The sequence below is a fragment of the Medicago sativa genome, chromosome 8 (assembly GCF_051527215.1).
Source record: "Medicago sativa cultivar Bolivia chromosome 8, Bolivia_mono, whole genome shotgun sequence".
Classification (NCBI taxonomy): domain Eukaryota; kingdom Viridiplantae; phylum Streptophyta; class Magnoliopsida; order Fabales; family Fabaceae; genus Medicago; species Medicago sativa.
Window position 1 is genome coordinate 31,252,262 of NC_140756.1, and position 24,061 is coordinate 31,276,322.

General features: G+C 36.2%; 2 protein-coding genes, 1 non-coding gene and 2 pseudogenes across 3 annotated transcripts; 4 read left to right on the plus strand and 1 right to left on the minus strand.

The window, feature by feature from the left end:
- Positions 1-6,928: 6,928 nt before the first annotated feature.
- LOC146898388 (uncharacterized) lies at positions 6,929-7,975 on the plus strand. Its single transcript, XM_085736549.1, has 3 exons — positions 6,929-7,051; positions 7,181-7,424; positions 7,518-7,975. Exons 1-3 carry the CDS (start codon positions 6,929-6,931, stop codon positions 7,973-7,975), a joined length of 825 nt encoding a protein of 274 aa, XP_085592675.1.
- On the minus strand, positions 7,283-7,389 carry LOC146898389 (small nucleolar RNA R71). The gene has a single exon (XR_015024368.1). It is a non-coding gene; the product is annotated as a small nucleolar RNA R71 (small nucleolar RNA).
- Positions 7,976-8,347: 372 nt separating the features above from the next.
- On the plus strand, positions 8,348-11,209 carry LOC146898390 (uncharacterized; annotated as a pseudogene).
- A 40-nt stretch (positions 11,210-11,249) lies between these two features.
- LOC146898391 (uncharacterized) lies at positions 11,250-12,011 on the plus strand. Its single transcript, XM_085736551.1, has one exon. It carries the CDS (start codon positions 11,250-11,252, stop codon positions 12,009-12,011), a length of 762 nt encoding a protein of 253 aa, XP_085592677.1.
- Positions 12,012-18,953: 6,942 nt separating this feature from the next.
- On the plus strand, positions 18,954-22,597 carry LOC146898392 (uncharacterized; annotated as a pseudogene).
- Positions 22,598-24,061: the final 1,464 nt, after the last annotated feature.

Consider the following 24,061-nt stretch of genomic DNA (forward strand, 5'->3'; position numbering starts at 1 on the left):
ATGGAAGTAAAGGACACTCTGCACCTTCTTTCAACATGATATTTGGGTATTCAACATCCTTTATGGACCAACAATACTCAAGATAATTCAATTTTCCTATGGTAGCTGTTGTTAATGAAGCTTGTTGGAGAATGTACTTCACCTTTCATGGATTGCTAAACTTCGTATTTGATAGAGGCAAGTTTTGGTGTGAAGGAAATAGTTGGCAGCAAGGGATTCATATTTCAGTCTTGAAGCTGTAAGTATTTTAGTGATTTTATGCTCACCCATTCCACATTACTTTATTCAATGATCTAGGAGGGTGGTCTCTTGTTCATTGGAGGATCCAGTACGCTTGGGAAGCTCTTATTATTAGAATGAGAACTCGGGGTCGAGTTCTTCAGAGGTGGAGGAGACTGATGTAAGAGGGTTTTATTAGTAATTTTATAGTATTTTATTTTAGCCAAATCTTAGTAATTCTCTAGAACTTTCTATTATTATTTTGTCTTGTTTTATTTTGGCCCATGGGTTTGTTATTTTTTTTGCTATTAAACAGAACATTATGCAGCCTAAGAGGCAACTTTTTTGATTCAATAAAATTATTCGAGATTTTCTCTCACTTCTGGTGGATTCCGGAACCCTATTTTAACAAGTTTGTCGCTTGCGAACTTGTTCGTTTCTATCTAGGTTTAGCGCTTGCTAGCCTACGCTTCCGTACTGTGTCAAGTGGATATCTTAGTAGGGAAACAAATGATTGGAGATTGAATATTCTTAATGGAGTACACAACCATGAGATGAAGACAAGTTTAGACGCACATATGCTTGCAGGTAGATTAAGGGAGGATGATGAGAAGATTGTACCTGACTTGACCCAGAGTTTGGTGCTTCCAAAAAATATTTTGTTAAATTTGAAGAGAAAAAGACAAGAGTGCATGACTAATATCAAACAAGTATACAATGAACGTCAAAAAATATTCAAGACAAACAGAGGTGAAAAGACAATGATGCAGTATCTAATCTCAAAGTTGGAGGAGCACAACTATGTTTATTTCACCAGAACACAAAGTGAAATTACTACTATTCAAGACATATTTTGGGCTCATCCAACATCCTCTAATTTGTTTAACAATTTTCCAATAGTTTAGGTTATGGACTGCACCTACAAAACCAACATGTATAGGATGACAATGTTTGAGATAGTTGGGGTCACCTCGACTGATTTGACATATTATGTTGGTTTTGGATTTTTGACAGCTTAGAAAGAGGATAATTGTGTTTCGGTTTTAGATACGATGCTTAAACTTCTTAACACAAAGAGTAATATGCCAAAGGTGGTTGTGACTGACATGGATACGACTTTGATGAATGCGGTAGCAATTGTGCTCCCTGAAGGTAGTGCAATACTTTGTTATTTTTATGTTGGTAAAAATGATAGAGCCAAGTGCATCATTGACTATAGAGTGAAACTGAAGGATGTAAAAAAGGATGGGAAAGAGGTAAAGCAAAGTGACGTAGTGAAGAAGATAATGAGAGCATAAGATGTTATTGTTAAATTACCCACAAAAGAATTATATGCAAGCACATTAATGGAGTTCCAAAATGTTTGTAAAGATTTTCCAAAGTTTCTTAGTTATGTCGAGAGCACCGTATTGGATGTTGTTAAGGAGAAAATGGTGAGGGAATGGACAGACTGTGTCTTGCATTTGGGCGACAAAACCATCAACAGAGTTGAAGGGGATCATGGTGCAGTGAAGAATTATTTGAGCAATAGTGTGGGTGATTTCGGTACTGTTATACCCTAATTTTGGACCTAAAAATACTTATTCAAAATATTTCTTCTATCTTGAATATATGTCTATTGCTCTTGAAGAATTGCCAACTTGCTATTGTTTACACTGACATTTCACCCTGCTTTATCTCTCAATTTAGCTTTAAAAATCTTTTCAACTGTGTATTTGTCTATGTTTTCTTGCATTCCAAGTCATCCAAAAATATTTTTCTTGCATTTCAAGTCATTTGAATTTGTCTCTGATCAATTGCATCTTTCTTTGCATTCTATTCCAATATTATTTGCAAAATTCATGAAGGAGGGCATTTTAGTCATTTCCTGCATTCAAATTCATTTTAGTCCTTGAAAATTGTTTGTGTCTTTTCATTTGATTTGTATAAGTCCTTGTTTCACTCTCATGTTAAAATCCATTTCAAAAAATTACATTTGAAGTCATTTTGAGTCAGTTTAGCCCCTAGGGGCATTTTAGTCATTTCCTATGTTAAAATTTCTTTCAATCTTTGAAAAGTTGTCCCTGAGTCCTTTCAATTGGTTTGAATGAATTTTTGTTTAATTCCATGTTAAAATCCATTTCAAAAATCACATTTGAAGTCATTTTGAGTCAGTTTAGCCCCTAGGGGCGTTTTAGTCATTTCCTATGTTAAAATTTCTTTCAATCTTTGAAAAATTGTCTCTGAGTCTTTTAATTTGCTTGTATGAATTCTTGCTTTAATTCCCTGTTAAAAACCATTTTAAAAATTGCATTTGAGTCATTTCGAGTCATTTTAGTCCCTAGGGGCATTTTGGTCATTTCACGCGAAATTTTGACAGAGAGAGGTTACTTTGAAGTACCTCATTTCAGTAATTGGTTCATTTTAGTCCGTTTTGTCATTTTTAATCGTTTCACTTTACGTTATTTTCCGTTTACCAATTTTAATTCAATTTTATTTTTAATTTTTATTTTAGTCCTAAAGTTTCTAAAAAATTTGCACTTTTAGTCCAGTTTGTTAAAATTGCAGTCCAGTCCTTGTATTTTTCCTTTTTTGCAGGAAAGTCCCAAAAGTCAAAGCAGTTAGAGATCAGTCAAAGTTTGTTACACTTGTAGTCCACATGACACTTTCTCATTGGTTCAGAATCACTGCATGGCACCTATAAAAATAGGCCAACTCATCATTTACACTATTCACTTTTTTTGCCACATCACACAAAAACACATTTTCACTTTTCTCTCTCTTCTCTTTTGGATCAAACACCACCAAAAGTTACAAAAAAATCAAGAACACAATGAATATCACATGAATTTCACATGAACATTCAAGCCTTCATCTAATTTTCCAGCAACATCACATACACAAATCATCATCAATCCAACACTATTCGTCACTGTTCATACAAAACCGAACCGAACCAGAGCCGAACCGGCCGAACCGAGTCCGAACCGGAGCCGAACCGGTCCAACACCACAAAACCGCGGTGGTTTAGCTAGAAGGAGGAGAGGAGCTCGCGACTTTGCACCGGCAACGGAAGGGAAAGTTAGATCGGAACCGTTTTCGTGAAGATCAAGAGGTAAACAACTTCTTCCTCTTTTCTTCTTTTCCATTTTTGTGTCAAAATTTTTCAAACTTCAAACTCAGATCTACGCTTCACCGTTGATTTTCTTGAAAAACTAAGCCCGGATTCGTGATTAGAACGAAAAAGGATTGTTAAAAAGCTAAAAAGATTTTGAATCGGGTAAAAAAAAATTTCCGACGCGGTGATGCCGCCACCTCGCGGTGGTCGGCCACCGCGCCGGACCGGCGAAGCATGATCGGAGAAGAAGAAGTGAAATTGAGAGTTTCTCTCTCTAACAACATTCTAGAGAGAGAAGGACATGTGAATTGTGAAGTTTTTTCACGTATTCTTTCTTTTAGAAACTTTTGTTCCATTTTATCATGTGCATGCATGTTCTTGTTGATTACCGTGCTCTCCCTTTGCGTTTAGCCGTTAGATCCTGATCCATGTGATGTGTACGAATGTGATACGTTGATTGTGTGTGCCTGTTTATGTTTACCATGCGCTGCGTGTTTTGGATCGTTAGATCTAGGTCAAACTTGGATCTGGATCAATCCAATGGCTGTGAGGCTTCTGGATAATCCAAATCCATCCATGTGCTTGGGCTTGGGCCTATTTCTTGCAGATCCTGTGATTCCTCTTATTTTCTTGCTATTTTACACGTTGTTTTAGCATTTTACACCTCTGATCATGCTCAAAATTACTTAAAATTTTTTATAACTTTTTGTACATGTTTCTTGTTATTTTTGTGATGTTTCTATGCATTTCGTTTACTGAAAATTTTGTTAAAAAATATTATCACATTTTCTTGCATTATTTCTTGATGTTATGTGAAAAAACCTATGAAAAATTGCTCAATTTCATTCTATGTTCTTGATGATTGTTTGATATACATGTTATATGATTCTATGAATTTTTAGCTACTGTTTGTACATAGTTTTGATGCTTGTGCGTGAATCTTGGTTAATTACTTGGTTTGCAAGTTACATTTGTGAATAAATAATGCGAATATGCCTAAGTTTACTTTGGAAATGTCAAGTTCATCATGTTTCCTTAATTCTCATTTTAAGACCTAATTCTAAACCTTTGGAAAAATGTATTAGAATGTGAGAATTTTAGGTAATAGGATTCTTGCATTTTTTGAGTAAATTTTAGTTATATTTTTGCACTTTTTGGCTTTATTTTGTGAAGTTTTCTATGATTTTGTCTTGATATTTTACTTGCTTTATTTTCTTTGATATTACCCTATGCTACTAACATTTTCTTGTTTCATGTTTCATACATCCTAAGCATATTCTCCATCACACTTTCTCATCTCATTTCTTTACTTTTCTTTTGCTTTTAATTCATTTGTGTGGGATTAAGTTCCCACAAGGAAGTAGTGTGTATGTAGGGAAATGATGTAATATAGACAATGGACCCTTAATATGTACACCGACACTCACACCGACACTAGCACACACCTCACTTGGTTACTTTAGATGTATGGCTAGGATATGCATGTTTAGATGTATGTTTAGGATTGAATGTTTAGATGAATGCTTAGGTTTTACACTTAGAAAAATCAATTTTCCAAAAAACTTGAACAACATCACTTGAAAATCTTTTCCAAAAAATATAGGAGTCAAAACTCCTTTGCATTTTCTCTTTGTTTTCTTAATCAAATTTCAATGAAAATTAATCATACTTGACTTTTTTCCAAAATCACTAATCAAACCTCACGATTTCACAATCTTATGCCCTTGAGGCCTCTCTCTCTCATTCTCCAAAATTCCAATTTTCAAACTTAAAATCAACCAACAAAAACAAAAATATTTTTGGAAGAGAACTACGGTGGATTTGATCCCTTAAAAGGGTACGTAGGCAAGGAAACAATATTCCTTCAATTCAACTAAAATAAAAATTCAAACGCTTTCTCCTCCCTCCAATTCTTCATTTAGTAAGCTCTTAGGTGTAAATATCACTTTCAAATAGCATTTAAAAATAAAGCGCGCGCGTAGAAAGTAAAGACGGTTCCTATAGGATACTATAGTCGTTATGGGTGCCTAACACCTTCCCGTAGCGAAAACAACTCCCGGACCTCGATTCTCAAGGGTTTTGCTTATTTTTTCCCTTCCCAAGAAAAAATGAGATATCAACGGTTAAAAAGGTTCAAACGTAATCAATGTTTGACACCCGAAAACCAAGATAAAACAGGTACTTGTTGGGAGAAAATACATGATATGTTTGTGATCCAATTAACTGAGATACAAACATCATTTGGGATGAGTTGTACTTGATGAGTCAATATTTAGTCTAATTTTATGCATTATTTAGTTTAGTTTTATTTAGATTTGATTTTATTTTATTTAAATATTATTTCCTTTTTGAATCTTTTTACTTCAATTGCATATTTTATATTTCAGGAACGAATATATGATGGAAGGAGCCTTGGAGCAAAAGAAAGGAGTCTGGAGCAAATTCAGAGCAAAAATACGAAGATACGGAGACAAAAATATGTCTCCCACAAGTCAGAAGCTTGGCACGGCCCGTGCCAACATATGGCACGGCCGTGCCACCCTCCAGATTGCCTTTTGCTGCTTTTTCTTCGGGCCCAAGCTACTCTGTTCTAGTTTTACCGAAAAGCCCTTGTAATTGCTTAGATTTTAAGTCGATTGTAAGCTATAAATAGAGTAGCATTCCATCACCAATATTCATCTTTATTCTTGGAATTCAATAGTGACAATTGCTTTCTTAATAAATTTCATCTTTTATTTTCTTTACTTTCTTGTTATTTTATGCTTTCTCTCTTCTTCCCCATGTCTACGATGAACATGAGTGAGTAGACTTCTTTGTCTTGGGATCGTTGGATAAGCTAATGACGTAATCCGGATCAAACCAAGCCTTAAACCTTAATTATATGTAACCTTAATTTCTAATCTAAATTCACCATTTTAACATGAATTAACCATTATCAAACTATGGAAGCGAACGCGGAGGATTTGATAATTGTTAATTCATCATCTCAAATATCAATTCATAAAGCGAACGCAAAGCTTTGATATTCGAACAAGTGAATTTAGACAAGGACTGCGAAACATGAGAATAGTCTAGTAAACCTTGAGACATATAAAGTTTCGATCTTCAAGGGTTCCAAAGGCAATCACCCATGAGAATAGGTGTGGTTGTTGGAGGAATACACTCACTGACTTCGAAAGAAGCTTTGATATGCTTAAGAGAAACTTGCCTTTAGAAATTAGGACTAACGTAGAATTATAAGTTTAAGGCTTGTTTGTGAAGGATTCGTCATTACGATGAACCAATGATCCTAAGGCTTCTTTTTATTATTGTTATTTACTTTCAACCAACTGAACCTCCTCTTTTATAAACTTTCTTCTCCTCTAATCATTCTTTTAAAGTTAGTTAAATTGAACAACTCCCTGGCGGAACGATACTCTCTTTTACTACTACTTCGATATACCGTGCACTTGCGGTTTGGCCTATCAAGTTTTTGGCGCAGTTGCCGGGGAGTTAACTAATTTAATTAACTTTTTCTTAGTGATTAGAATTCTCTTCTTTTTCTTTTCTTTTTCTTTTCTTCTTTTCTTTCTTTACCGTTAACTTCTTGGAAAGCACAAAAATAATATCGACATGGCTGAAGAACGTGCTCTTAAAGAGTATGCGATTCCTTCAACTGGAGAGCCGTGTGCTATTATTGTGTATCCAACGGTTGAGGGTGAAAACTTTGAAATCAAGCCTGCCCAACTTAAGTTGGTGCATCAAAATTATTTTCGACGTGGATCCCAATCTTCATATCTCAACTTTCTACCGACTCACTATAACATATAAGGCAAACTAAGAAGCCATAAGACTGCATCTTTTCCCTTTTTCTCTCAAGGATAGAGCTCTCACTTGGTTCCATTCCCTAAGATTTGGTTCCATCACCTCATGGGATCAAATGAGGCGAGAATTCCTCGCCCGGTTTTTTCCCCATCTAAAATCACTCGACTAAGGGAAAAGCTTTACCAATTTACTCAAAAAGAAGGGGAATCTCTTTATGATTCATGGGAGCGTATCAAGGAAATGCTTAGACTTTGTCCCCACCATGGATTAGAAAAATGGTTAATTATCCATACTTGTTACAATGGTTTGTCATATGCGACTAAAATCTCTGTTGATGCAGCTGCAGGTGGTGCTCTAATGAACAAGGACTTCAAAACAGCTTATTCCTTGATTGAAGACATGGCTCTAAATCTCTTTCAATGGACCGAGGAGGAAGTTGTTACAAAGTCTTCACCCTCCAAAAGGAGGACAGGTATGTACGAAATCTCTAACTATGATCACCTTGCTGCTAAGATTGATGCACTAGCCCACAACTTTGAAAAACTGAATGTTAGTGCTATCACTTCTACTTCTACACCTCCTTATTGTAAAACATGTGGTGAATGCAAACTAGGTAGTGTTGAACAATTAAACTTTATTCAAAACAACCAAGGGGTAAATTTTAACCAAAGCCTTCATAAAAATTCCTTTGGTCAAGAAACAACACCACCTAGTTATGCAAATGTTCAAAGAGTCATTCAAAAGTCTAATCTTGAACTCTTAATGGAAAATTATCTTTTTAATCAATCCGAACAGCTCAAGGAGCTTAAGGATCAAACTAGACTTTTGAACGACTCTATTGCTACACTCACATAAAAAGTAGATTCCATCTCCTCTCACAACAAAATCTTGGAAACTCAACTCTCCCAAGTTATCCAAAAAGTTAGCCAACCTAAAACTAGCAAAATGAATGTTGTTACATTTAGAAGTGGTAGGCAACTAGAGGACCCCGTAGGAAAGGCCAAGCCTAGTGAGGTTGAGAGAGAGATTAGCAAACCACAAGGAGAGGAAACTAGGATAGAGAATGAGAGACCACAAGGTGAGGAAATTACACCACCCCCTTTTAAGCCAAAAATCCCTTTCCCGCAAAGGTTTGCTAAGTCTAAGCTAGATGAGCAATTTAAGAAGTTTATCGAAATGATGAACAAAATCTACATTGATGTGCCCTTCACCGAGGTTCTAACACAAATGCCTACCTATGCCAAATTTTTAAAAGAAATTCTTGCTAAAAAAAGAAAAATTGAGGAGTGTGAGACAGTGAACCTTACTGAAGAGTGTAGTGCCATCATCCAAAATAAATTTCCACCTAAGCTTAAAGATCCAGGAAGTTTTTCCATACCTTGTGTAATAGGGTCCGAAATAGTGAAAAAGGCAATGTGCGATTTAGGGGCTAGTGTCAGTTTGATGTCGTTATCCCTTTATGAAAGGCTGGGAATAGGGGAACTTAAGTCAACTAGGATGACCCTACAATCAGCAGACCGTTCTGTTAAGTACCAGCTGGAATCACAGAGGATGTCCCGGTCAAAGTAGGAGAGATATATGTCCCCACCGATTTTGTTGTGATGGAGATAGAGGAAGACAACCAAGTACCAATTCTTTTGGGAAGACCCTTCCTTGCTACCGCAGAGGCCATAATTGATGTTAAGCATGGTAAGTTGACATTTAATGTTGGTAAGGAAACTGTTGAATTTGAACTTGCTAAACTAATGAAAAATCCTTCCATCAAGGACTCTTGTTGCATGTTAGACATAATCGACCATTGTGTGAAAGAATGCTCCTTAGCATCAACTACACATGATGGTTTGGAGGTATGCTTGGTTAATGATGCAGGTACAAAGCTAGAAGGAGATGCCAAAGCTTACGAGGAGTTGTTGAATGAAAATCCTCCCATGGGAGGCTTGGGTGTGGAAGAACTAATGAAGGAAGAACCAGCCCTTCTACTAAAAGAGGCACCAAAAGTGGAGCTCAAACTGCTTCCACCGAACTTGAGGTATGAATTCTTGGGCCCTAACTCAACTTACCCTGTTATTGTGAATGCAAGCTTAAATGAGGTAGAAACTGAAAAATTGTTTTATGTCCTTAAGAAATACCCTAGGGCTATATGTTATACCATTGATGACATTAAAGGAATAAACCCCTCATTGTGTACACATAGGATACTACTTGAGGATGACTATAAGCCCTCCGTTGAACACCAAAGAAGGTTAAATCCTAACATGAAAGAAGTTGTGAAAAAAGAAGTCTTAAAACTCCTAGATGCAGGTGTTATTTATCCAATTTATGATTCTAAATGGGTTAGCTCCGTTCAAGTAGTGCCCAATAAGGGTGGTCTCACAGTTATTAAAAATGATAAAAATGAATCCATTGCAACTAGAACCGTCACCGGTTAGAGGATGTGTATTGACTATAGGAAGCTTAGCAAAGCAACCCGTAAGGATCACTTTCCACTCCCCTTTATAGACCAAATGTTAGAAAGGTTAGCCAAGCATTCTCATTTTTGTTACTTAGATGGTTATTCTAGATTCTTCCAAATACCTATTCATCCTAATGACCAAGAGAAAACCACTTTCACATGCCCCTTTGGCACTTTCGCCTATAGGAGAATGCCTTTTGGTCTTTGCAATGCTCCTGCTACTTTTCAAAGATGCATGATGTCTATTTTTTCTGATTTTGTTGAAAATATAATGGAAGTTTTTATGGATGATTTTTCTGTGCATGGATCTAGTTTTGATAATTGCTTGACTAACCTAGAAAAAGTTTTGGAAAGATGTAAAAAGGTGAACTTAGTGTTGAATTGGGAAAAGTGTCACTTCATGGTAAGAGAAGGAATTGTCCTAGGACACTTAGTCTTTGAACGAGGTATAGAGGTAGATAAAAACAAAAATTGAAATTATTGAAAGAATGTCGCCTCCTACCTCGGTCAAGGAAGTAAGAAGTTTCCTAGGACATGCGGGGTTCTACCGCCGTTTCATTAAGGATTTTTCTTCAATCACTAAGCCACTAACAAACTTGCTCCTTAAGGATGCAGATTTTGTGTTTGATGATGCATGTCTAAAAGCATTTTGCAGGTTGAAAGAAGCTTTGGTCACTGCCCCAATCATACAACCACCGGATTGGAACTTACCTTTTGAGATAATGTGTGATGCAAGTGACTATGCAGTTGGGGCGGTGTTGGGTCAAAGAAAGGACAAGAAGATGCATGCTATATACTATGAGAGTAAGACCCTTGATGGGGCAGAAGTAAATTATGCTACAACAGAGAAAGAACTGTTAGCGGTAGTCTATGCCATTGACAAATTTCGGCCATACTTGGTAGGATCAAAAATCATTATTTACACAGATCACTCGGCAATAAAATATTTGTTAAACAAGAAAGATGCCAAGCCGAGGTTGATCCGATGGATTTTGCTCCTCCAAGAATTTGACCTTGAAATAAAAGCTAAAAAGGGCACTGAAAATGTTGTAGCTGATCACTTGTCCCGCCTCAGGGAAACCAATGAGGATGAGTTACCTTTGGATGATTCCTTCCCGGATGACCAACTCTTCTTATTGGCACAAACTAACGGACTTTGGTATGCAGATTTTGTTAATTTTCTTGCAGCAGGAGTACTACCACCTGGATTGAGCTACCAACAAAAGAAGAAGTTCTTCCATGATCTCAAACACTACTATTGGGATGAACCTTACCTCTTCAAGAGAGGCTCGGATGGAATATTCAGAAGATGCATTCCTGAAAATGAGGTAAGTAGTATTCTAGACCATTGCCACTCCTCTTCTTATGGTGGCCACGCCAGTACTCAAAAGACTTCTTTCAAAATTCTTCAATCTGGTTTCTGGTGGCCATCACTTTTCAAAGTTGTGCATCACTTCGTTTCTAAATGTGACAAATGTCAACGCACCGGTAACATCACTAAAAGAAATGAAATGCCTTTGAACAACATCCTTGAAGTTGAAATTTTCGATGTATGGGGTGTTGACTTCATGGGACCTTTCCCATCTTCTTTTAGAAATCAATACATATTGGTGGCAGTTGACTATGTGTCCAAATAGGTTGAGGCCATTGCCCCCCACTAATGATGCTCATGTATTCATGAAATTTTTCAAAAAAATTATCTTTCCAAGGTTTGGGGTGCTAAGGGTTGTAATAAGCGATGGAGGGTCTCACTTCATATCTAAACATTTTGAAAAACTTTTACAAAAATATGAGGTGAGACACAAAATTGCTACACCCTATCGCCCACAAACTAGTGGACAAGTTGAGGTCTCAAATAGACAAATAAAAACCATTCTTGAAAAAACAGTTTCTAACTCTAGGAAGGATTGGTCAAGTAAGCTTGATGATGCTCTTTGGGCATATCGGAAGGCCTACAAAACTCCTATTGGTATGACCTCTTTTAAATTAATTTATGGGAAATCTTGTCACCTTCCGGTTGAACTTGAGCACAAGGCTTATTGGGCAATAAGGAATCTCAACTTAGACCCACACTTAGCTGGACAAAAAAGAAAACTTCAATTAAGTGAGTTAGAAGAACTTAGGAAAAATGCCTATGAGAATGGCCGTATTTACAAAGAAAGAACTAAAAATTGGCATGACAAGCATATCCTCAAAAGGGATTTCAAGAGCGGTGATCTTGTGCTGCTCTTTAACTCTAGACTAAAGCTTTTCCCAGGTAAGTTAAGATCAAGGTGGTCTGGTCTGTTCAAAGTTTGCAATGTCTACCCTTATGGGACGGTTGAAATTTCTTCTGAAAAGACTGGACCATTCAAAGTTAATGGCCAAAGACTAAAAATTTACAATGCAGGTGAAGCTGTTGATGAAGAGACCATCTTGGCTCTCACAGATCCTCCTTGAGGAATTGTACTTTCACTTTTGTCAAGCTAGTGACGATAAAAGAGTGCTTCGTGGGAGGCAACCCACGAATTTAATTTTTTTTTTCTTGTTATTTTAATTTGTTTTATAGGTAATTGTCCGACTATGATTCGGTAAAAAGCAAGCAGAATTGAAGATTGACAACCAAAAAGGTGGCACAGCCCGTGCTAAGTCTGGCACGGCCGTGCCAGCATGAAAACTCAAAATTCCACCAAAATGGCAGAAAGATGGCACGGCCCGTGCTAAGGTTGGCATGGTCGTGCTAGCCTGACAGCCCCTCAGAGTTCAATTTTTTTGTTTCTATGACATTTATGTTGATGATTGATTATGATGTTATATGATTTATGATAAGATGTTACGTGAATTATGATATGATGATATGTGATGTTTTATGAATATATTTATGACGATACATGATAACGTTGTGTTTGTACTTAGGATGCTATAAGTCGATGTTTATAATTATGTGGATATATGGAGTTGATTACGAATTTGATTATGAAGTTGTTTTCGGTAATGCTATGTTTTGATAATGATACTTATGTGAATTACATGTTGATGCTTATGATTAATATTGATGCTATGTGATGATTGTTGGTGACTATTATTTGATGTTATATAATGATGTTTAAGATTAGTAATTGATGATATATGAAGATGTTTATGATTAGTGTTATGATAGTTTATGACTAATGTAGGAAGTTTAGGTTGTTAGATATGATTAATGAGTTATAAGATGTTTAAGTTGTTGAATGTACTTTATATGATTTATATGCTTAATATTTTTGTTTGAGAAATATCACCCCTCTGCTTGGAAATGTTGCTCTTCGTATGGGTAACTTGCAGGTAATCAGGATTAGTTGCGGTCGTGAGTGGACTCCTCACAAGTGTGTCTTAGGTGCTCTGATACGTAACAGGATGGGATTATGTCTTCTATTTCTATTCCTTACGTATTACTTATGGATTTTTTATGAATAAATGTTGAACAAGACTTTTGTGATTTTTATGATGAGGCCTGCGTGCCAAAAACCTTTATTATGTTGAACTAATTTCCGCTGCGAAGTTTTGAATTACTTATGATAATTAATTTTTTAAAAATAAATTGTTATTTATTCAGTTTATGAATTTTTAAGAAGTGTAGCATTCCATTTAAAGTTGTTAGACTCTGATTTTATTTATGAAAATTTTACGTTGGGAAAACGGGGTGTTACACTTGTTCCTTGGTCTCCTGTCGTCCTATATGGTCAAAATCGCAATAATAATCGGTGCCCTAACCTTTGCTAGCAGCTGGCTATTTATAGAAAGAAATTAGGGTTTCAGAAAAAGCCCATCATCGTGCCACGTTACGGATTGGTCGTGGCACGATGGCTCATTAATCCTACATGGCAACAGACAAAACTTACCATCGTGGCACGTTGCATATTGCTTCGTGCCACGAAATTTCCAGAGATGAATCTTTGTCCCACGCTTCATCAAACGTGCCATGAAAGTGATAAACGTGGCACGATGCTTTGTACTTAGGCAAATTTTCCTTGTTTTCTCCATATTTCTTCTTTTGAGCTCTTGTTCCTTTTTTGGTTTGATTTCACCATGAATTCATTGCAGTTGACTCTCTAAATGCTATAATAAAGGCATAAATGCGACTAAAAACTAATGTTGATGCACCGTCATCACAACCCCAAACATAAACCATTCCTTGTCCTCAAGGAATCTACTTGCAATATTGACAATCGACAGTAAAATAACAATTACCTGATCAAGCAATAGTACCCAAAAGTTCAACACCTTACTAGCTAAAGATGAGCTAGTTTGACTTGTTAGCAACCACCAATTCACAACTCCACGCAACAATATGAAAGGGTTCACACACAGTCGACATGCAATCTACATATTACCATACACTTGAAAAATTTCTAAACGTCAATCAAAATCAATGTCAATGCACACTTAGAGGTCTTTCAGGGTTATAACGGGGCTTAGGCGAAGGTGGGATAATATTTGGATAAGTAGGCTACACAAAATTTGAGTTAGGCATTCCTACGAATATTAAAGCATGGATTCAATCCCTCATTCACCCTTTGAAACAACAATTTGTAAAGGTACTAGAGAACATTTGTAACTTGTTGGGACAATTGAGTTTAAAGTTACTCAGATTTTCAATGTTTTGTCCCTTTTTCAATCTCTTTTTTTTTATACACCATTTTTGAGTGTATATACACCATTTTTGAGTGTATTTTTCATGATAATGTTTCTTTCTTTGTTCTCTAGTACCCCCACCCCCAACTTAGTTGGTTGGAAATTCCAATAGCAACCCCAAACTTAATATTTAGCAACATTCTACAATGCCTAACTCAGAAAAACAATATGGGACAAGTCCTAAAAGTCTCTAAGCTTGTAATGCAGTTTGTCACCGAACAAAAAGATCTAAACCTACCGGCTCAATTTGGCTAAAGAAAGGATAATTATTCAAATATAAATAGGGTAGACTTCAAAAAGGCTCACAGGACCAAGCACTTTTGCCTCAGTGTGCTAATGACAAAGATCAATCGACAGTAGAGAAACAATGCAAGTTCTAGAAATGTAAAAGCATGGAACACTTTATATAAGTAAATCGAAAAAGAAAATTTGGCCATGAACCTTACAGTTATGATATCTGGGAGTTGTGACTACCTATCTTTAACTGCCATACACTTCGCCTTTGAAATCACAAGTCACTCCTCCTTTTGAACTCTTGGAATACCACTTGAACAAATATTTGTTACTAAACTGTAAAAAATCAACAAACAAGCAAATTCATCAATAATAAACAAGTTCAAGAACAATTACATCAACGGGGGGTATAACCGAGTTAAACCAAAATGAAAATTAAAGAAAAATTGTTTGACTCAACAATAGAAATAAAATACTGAAAATAAAGACATAATAAAAAGGATGGGTTGCCTCCCACCAAGCGCTTTCTTTTACGTCACTAAGCTTGACGCCTCAGCTACTGTTAGGGCGGCAAATATGTCAGAAAGAACACATCATCCTTCTTCTTCCTCTTGTTTGGTAGGAATTCCATGAATTTGTAACAAAGAAGTAGATGCTCCCATGCGCTCACAGTTAAACCTTTTGAATTTAAGCTCTCCCGCCTTAGAGAAGGACATGCATCCATTTGCACACGAGTGATTTCCTTAACCCCTGTTGGTTCAGACTTTGAGGAAATATCTACACTCCTCACTTTTGGATTTTCTTCCAACACAACCTCGTGACACTCAGTCTCCATCTTAACCAACTTCCTTTGAGACTCATGTGCTTTCTCAACAAGATCACCACACTGAACATCAAACTTCTAAAATGAAACTTGACTTGACACCAAGAAATCATCTAAAATATTTTGCAGTTGAGTATTGTAATCGATGTTGATCACCTCTTTCTTCCCTTCACAATCACTACCTGGTTGATTCGCCTCATAATGACCACAACTCGAGATTTTGTTGTCCAAAATTTTGATCTTCAAAGATAACATATATTTTTCATGCTGCAACTTAGCAATCTCTTCTGTGTTATAGAGGAGTAACCTGTCTATCATAGCTGCAAAACTTGGATAAACTCTTCATTAGCAAAGCACATAAAAATAGAAGTGAAGAGCATAAATAATAATTTTTTTTTATATATATAAACAAAAAAAATATAAATGACAGAATTCCTAAATAATAACGAAATTACCAAGTTGAAATGATTCAAATGTCCCCGGCAACAGCGCCAAAAACTTGATAGATATTTGGCAAGTGTACTAAAAATATATCGAAGTAATAAAATTTATAAGTTCGTATCCACAGGGACAGTTTCAATTTCTACTCGGCAAGGACGTTAAAATTAAGGATGTACTAAATTTATAGGTTGCCCTAGGCAGTTGGATTAAGTGCTAAAAATAATAAATTGCAAGTAAATAAAACTGGATGGAAATTATATAGAAAACAAATGATTAAGCCGGTGAATCCACTATTGCTTTATATGACTAGTTTACCTCTCTTTACTCTCAATTACTATTCATTCTTTACCACAAATTAACTAAGTGGTTTTGATCAATCTCTTGACTCAAAACCCTTTCCTAAGTTATAACCCTATTAATCTCTTAACCAGATTGAATAACTGCGGAAGCTATTGTTGGAACGTTAATTTATATGTCATAACTCTCACTTTCCTATCTCTAGGTTCCTAGTGTTGAGTTAAACAGAATTATTATATCAGGATTAAAAGCTAGGGCTAGTAGTCATTCAATTCCTAGCATCAATTCATGTGATTGCAAGAAGCTAGGGCTAGTAGTCATACAAAACAATAACATGAAAGGCAATAAACACAAGTAATTCTGAATAAAAACTGAATAACATTGATTATAGAGAGTTCAACTACAAAATCATATAGTACAATAGTTTCATCATGGCTTAATCAAACTAAAAGTTTAGCTACTCATAACTAAACAATCATAAGCATAAACAAGAGAAAACATACATAAATCTAACCAACAGAGAGTTGGTATGAGATTCAGGGCTTGTTCCTTGGTCTCCTGTCGTCCTCTGTGGTTAAAATTGCAATAATAATCGGTGCCCTAACCTTTGCTAGCAGATTGCTATTTATAGAAAGAAATTAGGGTTTCAGAAAAAAGCCCATCATCGTGCCACGTTACGAATTGGTCGTGGCACGATGGCTCATCAATCCTACGTGGCAGCAGACAAAACTTACCATCGTGGCACGTTCCAGAGATGAATCTTTGTCCCACGCTTCATCAAACGTGCCACGAAAGTGATAAACGTGGCACAATGCTTTGTACTTAGGCAAATTTTCCTTGTTTTCTCCATATTTCTTCTTTTGAGCTCTTGTTCCTGTTTTGGTTTGATTTCACCATGAATTCATTGCAGTTGACTCTCTAAATGCTATAATAAAGGCATAAATGCGACTAAAAACTAATGTTGATGCACCGTCATCATTGACCGATCAATGCTTGATATCATGTCTAAGAATGATCCCTGAAACAAGTTTAGACCTTTTGGTGGAATGACAAAGTTTTAGGTGGTGATTTCAGGAAGATATTGCCTGTTGTCCAAAAAGGAACGAAGCATGATATTTTTGATGCCTAAATCAATTCATCAAAGATATGGGCTTAATGTAATGTGTTGAGGCTTACTGTTAATACGAGATTGGGTGCATCTTCGGTACCTGCATAGTAGGAAGATATTGCTAATTTTGGCAAGTGGATACTCTCAATTGGAGACGACATCGACGCTTCGAATGAGAATGGTGAAATGAAGGTAAAAATTCCTGAAGATTTGCTCATATCGGACACAACAAATCTGTTGATGTCACTTATAGACTTTGTGTATCTGATTTGAATGATAACCTTGGTGATCAGCTATTTTTTCAAGAAAGGGGAATACTCGCACCAACGCTTGATTCAGTTGAGCATGTTAACGAATATATGATGTCACTGATTCCAGGTGAAGAGAAAGAGTATTTAAGCTCTGATTGTGTTTGTCGATCGGGTGAAAATTCTGATGTCCAAAGCGAGTGGTTCACAACGGAATTTCTTAATGGTATTAAGAGCTCTGGAATTCCAAATAACCGGTTGAAACTAAGGGTGGGATGTCCAGTTATGCTGATGAGAAACATCGATGAGGCCAATGGACTGTATAATGGTACGAGGCTGACAGTTACACATCTAGGGAAGAGCATGATAGCTGCTACCGTAATTACAGGAAAAAGGGCAGATACTAGGGTATTCATTCCCAGGATGAATCTTATTCCGAGTGATCCAGGACTACCCTTCAAATTCAGGGTCAATCTTTATCTCGAGTGGGAGTTTATCTTCCTAAGCCCGTGTTCACGCATGGACAACTCTATGTCGCTGTCTCTCGAGTTACTTCTAGAAAAGGTTTGAAGCTGCTCATCTTGGATGAAGATAATAATGTTTGCAGGGAGACCACAAATGTTGTGTATCGCGAAGTTTTCAAAAAGTATGATCATTGGTTATGTTTTAGAATTGTTGTTGCTATAATTTAGAAAACTGAAGTTGTGTATTGTTTGGAAGTCGTTTTTTTCTTTTTAATTTCTTTGTAAGGAGTACTGGTCATTACAGGACATGCAATTTCTATATAAGCAGATCCTCCTGCCATTGACTTTTAATTGATGCACTTTTCAGTTATAACAATACGCGAAACTTTTATTTTACATCGTTGTTATCCTAAAATACAATATTTACATTAGTTCATCTGTTTTGTAAAAAAATAAAAACAAATAACAATCGGCGTTTCTGTAGCCCAAACTATATTTATACACACCCGTAAAAATTTTAACGTTTGCATTCACAGACTAGGTGTATACATCTGCCACTGACTATTATATAAAAAAAGGGTTAATAGGCTTTTACCCCCTACCATTTGGGCGACTTTTGGTTTACCCCCCGTAAAAAAAACTTGTAGATTCCCACTTGTAATTTAAAAATTCCTTGGTTTACCCCCCCCCCCCCCCCCCCAAAGCCAACAGCCAGTATCTGACTGGATAAAAACGGTGACGTGGCGTGCTGACTAGGTATTATTTTTATTTTTTTTATTTTCCACCTAGCTTATTAAACACCAAAACTTCAAAAATGTTGTTTATTGGCATACCCCCCCTCTCATTTCCCCCAAAACTTAAAACCTAACTTACGAAGAACAAAGGGAAAACGATGATGAAGTGCTTTTCGAACTAGATCTAGGGTTTACAATCGAAGCAAACTTTCTGCGAATCGAAGCAATATCTGTGGGTTTTAGCGAATTCGAAGCAAGATTTCTACGATTTCTGGGAAGCTGCGAATGAGGAAAGAGGGTTTTGATCTCGATTTAGGGTTTATGCGAATCTGGAAACGAACGAAGAAAGAGAAAGCGAACTGAACGAAGAAGGTTGAAGATGAAGCTTGTGGTAAGTTTACTGATTCTCTCTTTCTCTTTATGCATGCGTGTCTTGTTGTTGTTACTATTTGTAGATGATAAAGAAAGGAAGAAATAGATGATAAAGAAAGGAAGAAATGTATGTTGTGGTCCTAAAAGTGTGATGTTAGATTCCATTTCTGTACTTTTCCATGTTTCTATCAACCTGGTTTAAACCAATGGGTTGCTGACACATGTCAAGCTAATTTTGATTAAAAAATTAATTTTGTTTACCACAGATAATGGTTTGTTTGATGTTGTGTTCCATCATGGTGGGGAGTTTGTAAGGGATAAACATATGTTTTATAGAGGTGGTGTACAAAATATTGTGTCTGGAATTGAAGGTAATAACTGGGGTGTGTGTGATATTCAGAATACTATGGCTAGCTGGGGATATGAGAAGAATACTTTTAGGGTTTGGGGTCAAATTGAATAGGTTTCTGAAGAGTTTGTTCAAATTAATGAGGACCAAATTGCTGATGAAATTTCTGGGTATTCAATTGGTAACAAAGTAGATGGACATATTTATGTTGAGCACAATGTGTTGGAAATAACTATGAAGGCAGATGTACCTAGTTTTTTAGATTTGGATGCAGGGTATGATGAGGAAGTAGAAATGTTTAGTAGTGATGATGATAGTGTTAAACCAGATAGGTTTAATGATAGTGAGGATGAAAGAACCACTGCACTTGAAGATGGGTTGGAAGAGGTTGAAGTTGAAGCACCTGCTAATGGTACCAACAGAGTCACAGTTAACAACAAAATAGTAAGGATCAAGAAGTGTGGTTCCAAAACACCTAAGAAAAAATCACCTAAGAAGAATAATAGTGGTAGGATCAATGTGGTTGCACCAGTGTCTCTTTTGAAGAATGGGAAAGGAAATAATGTTGTACATGAAGAAGTAGATGAAGAAATAGATGGAGATTACCTTAGTGAGGAGTTAGGTAGCTCAGACCCTGATGACTCAGATGATGAGACAATTAAATATGAGCAGTTTAGGAAGGAACAATTAAATAAGGATTTTAAGTTCAAGATAGGTATGGAATTTAATTCTCTGGTGGAGTTTAAAGAAGCAATTATTGAGTGGAACGTATTGAATGGTTACCAAATTAAAATGCCAAAAAATGAAAGTTACACGGTAAGGTTGATGTTTAGGGACCAATGTGGCTATAGGGTATAATGTTCAAAAGTGGGTGGCAGGAGGACTTTTCAGATAAAGACATTTCATGGGCCCCACACATGTGTTAAGGTGTTGGAAAATAAGAGTGCCAACTCAAGATGGGTTGCTAAGAAAGTTGTTCCAAAAATGCAATTTACCAAAAAGATGACTGTAAAAGAGGTCTTTAATGAAATGCCTGTTAATTTTTGTGTGGGTATTACCATGGACAGAGCATGGAGAGCAAGGAAGATTGCAAAGAAAATAATTGAGGGTGATGCATATAAGTAGTATGCAATGATATGGAGGTATGCAGCTGAGTTGAAGAGAGTGTGTAGGGATAATAATGTCAAGATAAATGTTGATGGTCCATCTGCAACTATTCAACCAAGGTTTGGGTCTTTTTATTTCTGTTTTGATGGGTGTAAGAAAGGGTTCACATCTGCTTGCAGACCCTTTGTTGGAATTAATGGTTGCCACTTCAAAACAAGATATGGGGGCCAACTGTTGATTGTTGTAGGAAGAGATCCAAATGGCCAGTACTTTCCCATAGCTTTTGGGGTAGTTGAAACTGAGTGCAAGGAAAGTTGGAAATGGTTCATGCAGTTGCTGATGGAAGATATAGGTCAAGATAAGAGATATGTGTTCATATCAGATCAACAAAAGGTATGTTTAGATCTATTCATGATTCATCTATATATGTATTCATTGTTTCAGATCTATTGAGATCTATATCTATTTATTGTTTCAGATCTATTCAAATCTATATTTTATTGTGACCTATGTATATATTTACTGTTATGCAGAGGTTGGTGTCAGTTTTTGATGAGATGTTTGACAACATTGACCATAGATTGTGCCTTAGACATTTATATGCAAATTTCAAGAAGAAGTTTGGAGGAGGCAGTCAAATAAGAGATTTGATGATGGGAGCTGCAAAGGCCACTTAATATCAAGGATGGTTGGAAAAGATGAATGAAATGAAGAAGATAGATATGGGAGCTTGGGAATGGTTAATGGCTGTAGAACCAAAAAAATGGTGTAAGCATGCTTTTACCTTTTACTCTAAGTGTGATGTACTGATGAACAACATATCTGAATCATTTAATGCCACAATATTATCTGCTAGAGATCAACCTATTGGCTGAATGGATTAGACAGTATCTAATGAGAAGGATGGCATCATCTGCTACAAAACTTCAAAAGTGGCAACATAATGTGATGCCTATGCCTAGAAAGATATTAGATAAAGAGATAACCTTAGTTGCTCATTGGACACCAACTTGGTCTGGAATAGGTGAACAATTTCAGGTTATACATTCATATAACCATCAACAATTTATTGCTGACATTGCAAAAAGGAGTTGCAGCTGTAACTTTTGGGAGTTAGTGGGAATACCATGCAGACATGTTGTTGCTGCACTTGGTTATAGGAGGTAAAGGCATGAACTGTATGTTGATGATTACTACTCTAGGAGTAAGTATGCCATGTGTTATAGTTTTGCAATTAGTCCTATTAATGGTATGGATATGTGGCCTGAGATAGAAGCTCCTGAACTTCTGCTTCCAAACTATAAGAATGGACCAGGAAGGCCTAGAAAGCTTAGGATCAGAGAGTTTGATGAAAATGGAGCTAGGATGAGAAGGCAAGGTGTGGCATATAGGTGCACAAAATGTGATAAATTTGAACACAATCAGAGGAGATGCAAGAGTGCTGTTCAGAATCCAGAGGCTGCAAAAAGGAAGGTACATTAATACATCTCAATATTGAATAATTATACTTACTGATTATGTACAAAATCCTAACTTATGACTTTTTATGCATGTTTATGTTGGAGAGGAAAACACCAAGAAGGAAAGCCACTTCAAAAGCAACTGTGCAAGAAGGTGCACCTGTGCAAGAACCATCAATTGTTATGCAGGGGTCTGCTTCTCAACCAACAGGGCCTCATGTATCTACTTCTCAACCAACAATGCCTCATGTATCTGCTTCTCAACCACCAATGAACACTGAACCTGTTCAAGGACCATCAAGGCACATTGCAAAAGTTGTGTATCACAACAGTCACCCTGAACGTCCATTCAAGATACAAAAAGTGGCAAGTTCTAATGCTACTAATACTGTACCAAAAACAATTGTTACTGACTTTTATGATGCCCCTCCTGCATCACAGATTGATAGTGGCCTTGGGCCAGATGTGTTTGATGATCTGGATAACCATGTGTTAGCAGCCATCACTGATCAAATGTTTGAGGCAGCAGAAAACAAATTCAAGACTGTGAATGGTGTGAAGAATTTGAAGCAACAGAAAGTGAAGACCTTGGGGTTGAAGAAATCTGTAAAACCTAAAAGTTGTAGGAAGAGTTCTACGCTGATGAAATTGAAGACCCAAGCAATCAAAGGTGCTGGTTCCAGTCTTGATCAACCTATGGTCATTGAAGAGTCTGAAGAGGGCACCTTGACTTAGGAGAATGATGGTGTGATAAAAAGTGGGACATGTATGAATGTGTTAAGAGGCTTACCAAAACTGGTTATGAGAGGCTCCAAGCCTAATTGAACAAGTGCTTTTGGTTTTATGCTTTTGTTTGTCTAAGTTCAGTTTAAGACTTATGCACTATAAGTGCTTTTGGTTGTATGCTTATGTTTGTCTAAGTTTAATTTAAGACGTATGCACTATAAGTGCTTTTGGATGTATGCTTATGTTTGTCTAAGTTTAGTTTAAGACTTATGCACTATAAGTGCTTTTTGTTGAAGTTACAGACATATGCACTATAAGTGCTTTTGATTAATGTAATGACATATGCACTTTAAGTGCTTTTAATTATTGCTTATGTTTGTCTAAGTTTAGTTTAAGACTTATGCACTATAAGTGCTTTCGAACAAGTGCTTGTGGTTTTATGCTTTTCTTTGTCTAAGTTCAGTTTAAGACTTATGCACTATAAGTACTTTTGATTGTATGCTTATGTTTGTCTAAGTTTAATTTAAGACTTATGCACTATAAATGCTTTTGGATGTATGCTTATGTTTGTCTAAGTTTAGTTTAAGACTTATGCACTATAAGTGCTTTTGTTGAAGTTACAGACATATGCACTATAAGTGCTTTTGATTAATGTAATGACATATGCACTTTAAGTGCTTTTAATTATTGCTTATGTTTGTCTAAGTTTAGTTTAATACTTATGCACTATAAGTGCTTTTGTTGAAGTTACAAACATATGCACTATAAGTGCTTTTGATTAATGTAATGACATATGCACTTTAAGTGCTTTTCATTATTGCTTATGTTATGGCCTGTTTAGGATTATGCAAAGATTACTTCAAACATTTTTCATAGATTACTAAAGGAGTTATATTAGTTGCTGAGATAAACAAAAGCATAAATGCTGACATAATTCTTACTACATAATCATAACATTACAATGACTTAAACAATTACATTAACTTGAAAACAACTGAGAACACAATCCAAGACACAGCTAGCGCAACAATGAGGCCTACATTTTTCTTCTTCTCAGCTTCAAACTTCATTTTCAGTTTCTCATGCTTCTTTGCACTTATTTCTTTTCCAGGTTCTTTTCCATTTTCTTTCACAAACTCTTTCCCAAAGTCTTTGCCAAATTCTCTCAAAAACTCCATTGTCATTACATAGTTGTTGCAACCAGATTCAGACTTCAAACAACCTGGTTCGTAGTACTTTCCAAATTTTTGTAGAAATTCATCAAGTTCATCATCCCAAATGAACAACTCACAACTATACTCAGCCTGCAATAAGTTTCAGGTTATAGGTTTAGCAACTATTACAAAATTGCAGATGTAAGCAAAATTTGAAACATGCACAAAATTGACATCTCCAGAAAACTAAAAAAAATCACTTACACCCGAAAATCGGCATCTCCAAAACTTTCTCTTGGGATTTTCATCTGTGTTTGAA

What these genes read in the sequence shown, in the direction of transcription:
- LOC146898388 (XM_085736549.1), top strand. Translation starts at nt 6,929, where the DNA reads ATGGCTGAAGAACGTGCTCTTAAAGAGTATGCGATTCCTTCAACTGGA. An exon ending in AGCCTGCCCAACTTAAGTTG is followed by an intron (nt 7,052 to 7,180) that starts GTGCATCAAAAT and finishes TCTCAAGGATAG; the next exon opens with AGCTCTCACTTGGTTCCATT. An exon ending in TATCCATACTTGTTACAATG is followed by an intron (nt 7,425 to 7,517) that starts GTTTGTCATATG and finishes CCTTGATTGAAG; the next exon opens with ACATGGCTCTAAATCTCTTT.
- LOC146898391 (XM_085736551.1), top strand. Translation starts at nt 11,250, where the DNA reads ATGAAATTTTTCAAAAAAATTATCTTTCCAAGGTTTGGGGTGCTAAGG.